Here is a 3,830-nt window from a genome sequence, read left to right on the forward strand (position 1 = left end):
GTCAGACAGCAGGAAGTAGGCATCTACCCCAGGAGGATCTGCAGGTGCTGTGCAGGGTTTGGGAAGGGCTCACGTGTTGGGCTGGACTGGCTGGTTTTGGTCAGGACTGTTTTAGCATTCCCAGAAAAAACTACATCCCAGAGACCAGCCTGAGAAGCCATCCAGGACATGAACATTCCTGTCCATTCCCTACCACCTCCCCCCCTCCTCAGGCCCTGTGCCCAGCAGGATGGCTCAGCACAGCTGGTTTATCCTGCACCTGTGCCCAGGTGCCAGGGGCTGTCCCCCCACAGTGCTCTGTGCTGCTCCCTGGCATTCCCCTGGCTCAGCCACATCCAGGGACAGCAGAACCAAGAGCACAGCTGGTTCCCTGAGGGGTTATTGGGGCAGCAGCCAAGCCACAGCACCCCACTGGCCATGGGGTGTCCCCACGGAACGTTCCGGACACAAACAGCTGGGAAAGGTCACCACAGGCCTGGGCAGCTGCAAGAGGGAGAGCCCAGCCTGGCCAGACAGCCCAGCTGGGGGCCCCACACTGTCCCTGGATGATGCCACAGCAAGAGGGAGCCAACAGCATTTCTGAAATTACCCCTTGGGTTAAGGAAAGGAGATGGAGCAGCAGGAAGAGCCTTCCTGACTGTCCCCTCCAAAGGAGCAGCAGGAACAGCAATCCTGTCACTCCTGTCACTCCTGACTGTCACCTGAGCAGGACCCCAGGCTCACAGGAGGAAGGGGATTCCAGCCACAGCTGGTGCAAACACAGGGCAGTCAGAGCTGAGGGATGCACTCACCATGAAACTTCTTGTCCAAGATCATCTGTGACAGTTTCCTTTCTACCTCAGCCTGAAATTGAAGCAGAAAAATTAGAAGTCTCCCAGAACACATAAAAACATGTGAATTTTGCTGCTGCACACTTGAGAGCCCTGGTGGGACATGAGCAGCTGCTCCTCCCTGAGCCTGGCTTGGACATCTCCACCTGCTGCAGATGCCTCAGGAAATTAGAGAGCAGCTGTTAGTGAGGGAGCAGCAGGATGTCCCTCAGCCCACAGGTGACACTGTATCTGTCACTTCACACAGGCCTGACCTGTGGGGGTTCTGGAACTTTCTAACTCAGTTCAGCAAGGATTTAGACAAGAGTTGGCCAAGTTTTATTTAATGCACCCAGCTGAGCTCCTGCCCAGCAGCAGGAAGGGCCACAGGAGGCAGCTCCTCTCTGGGCACAGGGGCACAGAGCAGCTTTTAGTCTGAATATTAAGGATGTGTTAAACACCATGAGCTAGTCTGGGAACAGGCTGGATATTAGGGAAAACTGATTCATTGTCCAGCCCAGGGCAGAGGTGAAATCACCAGATTTAACAGATTTGTGGATGTGGCACTGGGGTACATGGGTGGTTTTAGCAGTGCTGGGGGAATATCTGAACCCAATGATCTCACAGGCCTTTTCCAACCTGAATGATTCAGAGATTCTGTGAGCACAAAGGCTGAGCTCAGCTCACTTCCCAGGCTCTGGCCTTAATGCCAGTACAAGACAACAGCACTGGGGTGCAACTGGCTGGGATTACAGTGGATTCTCCTAAAACTGAATCTGTCTGGGATTATCTGTAAAGCAGTTACTGCATGGCCAGTGTGACAGACACATCCCTAATGCCACTGCAGGGTGATTAGCTGGATCCTGGATCTTAAGGGTCTCAGGAAGGCTCCCCTGGGGGCACTCAGGAGATTAAACACAGGGCATGGGGGAAGGCTGGGCTGGTCACAACAGAGCAGAGGAAAATCTGCTTCCAATAAAAAGCAAGAGCCAAGAGTGAAACCCATGGGGGAAGGGAACAGCACAGCAAAGTCTGGAAGCCTCGATGCCTCCCAGGAGCTGCCTGGGTCAGAGTTTAGTTCCCAAGGGTGAGATTTGCCTGGAAATGCTGGGGATCTCATCTGTCACCCTTCATGTTCAGTTCCCAGTGACAAATGCCATTTAAGCCCAACTCCTCTGAACACATGGCACTGATTTCTGGTGAGGTTCTTACCTTTGAGAGCTTGATGAGGCTGGATATGTGTTCAATCTATAAGAAAGACCAACATGCAGTTAATCTTTAGCTGCACTTTGGACACACAAAGAGGTTTGGGGCTCTTCCATGGACCTGCTCAAGGGCCTGGAAACCACTGGGAATATTTAGGCCAGAGCATTTTCTCCACTCTGCAGCTTCAGGTCCTGCAGGTTTCACATCTGAGTTTAACTAAGATGGACTGGACCCCTAAAGCCATTTCACTCTGAAAGGTGAAATCTCTTCTCCAAGACAATGGCACAGAGGCCTTCAAAGCCAAATGCTGTCACCTTCAGGGTTAAAAGCCAGCCACCTTTCAGGGAGCATGAGAGAAACAGCTGGAAAGGGCAATGACTCTGGAATGTGGCTCTCCAAAGGTCCCCTCTGCCTCCTCCTTATAATTTAACATGATGAACCCTGAGCTCTGAAAGTGCTGAGCAGCTCAGAGTAAGGAGCATTCATATGGGAACAATCCCCTCACCCCCAGCAGCAGGGACAGAGGGTCCAGCCCCTCCAGGTGCTGCTGGAAACATTTACCTGTACTCTGGAGAAGGGTTCAATGACTCTGATCAGGTTCTGTTCCAATAAATTATCATAGAGCTTGGCCAGGTGAGTGTTTATGATGGGGTCGTCCCTGAGCTCCACCTTGTAGTCTGTCAGAGCCTGTGGGGACACGGCAGGAGGAAATCAATCCCATGGCAACAGCTCCTCAAGGTCCTCTGAGGATGAGATCCCCTCCCAGGCCAGCCCCATGGCTAATCCAATCCCTAACTTAGCTAAAAGCCAGCAGGTCACAACAGCCTCTCCTTTTATCTGCACCCTGAGGGAGCTCAGAGAGCCCCAGAGCACAACAGGACCCTGGCATGGGAATGCTCTCCCTGAGCTCTGCAGCATTCGGAGCCTGGAATGTGCACCTTTCCCAGAGCTCTGAGGGAGGAGCAGGCAGCACACAGGTTAGGCAGCACGACTCTTGTGATGCAAACCTCTCAGAGCAGCCCATGGTTCTCATCCAAGGACATGACAGAAGTACAGGATCAGATGAGAATCAGCACACTGAGTGCTGAGTCCAACATCAAAACCAAGCTATGCAGTCATCCATTTCCTCTGCCTTGAATTCAAGATGCTATTGTTGGTCTGATCACTCTTCCTGCAGCGGAAATGTCTATGATAAGGTTCCAAGCATAAGGGTTTCCAAATTTCCAGACAGGCTGAAATGATAAGTTATCTAGAGCAGGGGAACAAGAAGCTAAATGCAAGCTTGCTTTCCCTTTGAAAGGTCTGGCAGGACACAAGGAAAACAGTAAAAAAAGAAAAAAAAAAAAAAAAATAAAAAAAAAAAAGAAAAAGGAGAAGGAAAGGAGAAGGGAAGGAGAAGGGAAGGAGAAGGGAAGGAGAAGGGAAGGAGAAGGGAAGGAAAAAAGAAATAAAAAAAGGAAAAAACTCGGTTCAGGCAAGTTTACCCCCCCACGCACTGAAAACGCAACCGGTTGATTGTCGGGGGGTATTTCTTGATGCATTCCATCAATGTTTCCATGGTTTCCTGCTGTGGGATGTAACAGCTTCTACAACATTCCAAACCTGGCATTTCTGCCTGGTTTTTGCCCAGCCAGGCCCATCCTCTGTGTCCCTGACTCACCTTTTCAAAATCTGCCAGCGACCGGTTCTTGCTGGCCTGTGCCACGCATTTTAGTGCTTCTGTCTGTGGGGAGAGAGAACCAGAGCAGGTTATTTTCTTCTGGATTCTCCTCTCAGGGTGAATATGCCAACTGTGCAGTAGCCTGGGAACGTGCT

The 3,830-nt window shown here is 51.3% G+C and overlaps 1 protein-coding gene across 1 annotated transcript in view; it reads right to left on the reverse strand.

Moving 5' to 3' along the window:
* The window catches only part of LOC102042991 (26S proteasome non-ATPase regulatory subunit 11), a 12,813-nt gene that overhangs the window by 1,511 nt on the left and 7,472 nt on the right, over positions 1-3,830 (reverse strand). The window contains exons 7-10 of the mRNA XM_014310364.2: positions 3,676-3,738; positions 2,577-2,702; positions 2,022-2,057; positions 792-843 (exon numbers count right to left, since the gene is read on the reverse strand). Coding sequence (XP_014165839.1) covers positions 792-843; positions 2,022-2,057; positions 2,577-2,702; positions 3,676-3,738 — 277 coding nt within the window. The remainder of the gene's footprint in view (positions 1-791; positions 844-2,021; positions 2,058-2,576; positions 2,703-3,675; positions 3,739-3,830) is intronic.

This window comes from Geospiza fortis, unplaced genomic scaffold (genome assembly GCF_000277835.1).
Source record: "Geospiza fortis unplaced genomic scaffold, GeoFor_1.0 scaffold373, whole genome shotgun sequence".
In the NCBI taxonomy this organism is placed as follows: domain Eukaryota; kingdom Metazoa; phylum Chordata; class Aves; order Passeriformes; family Thraupidae; genus Geospiza; species Geospiza fortis.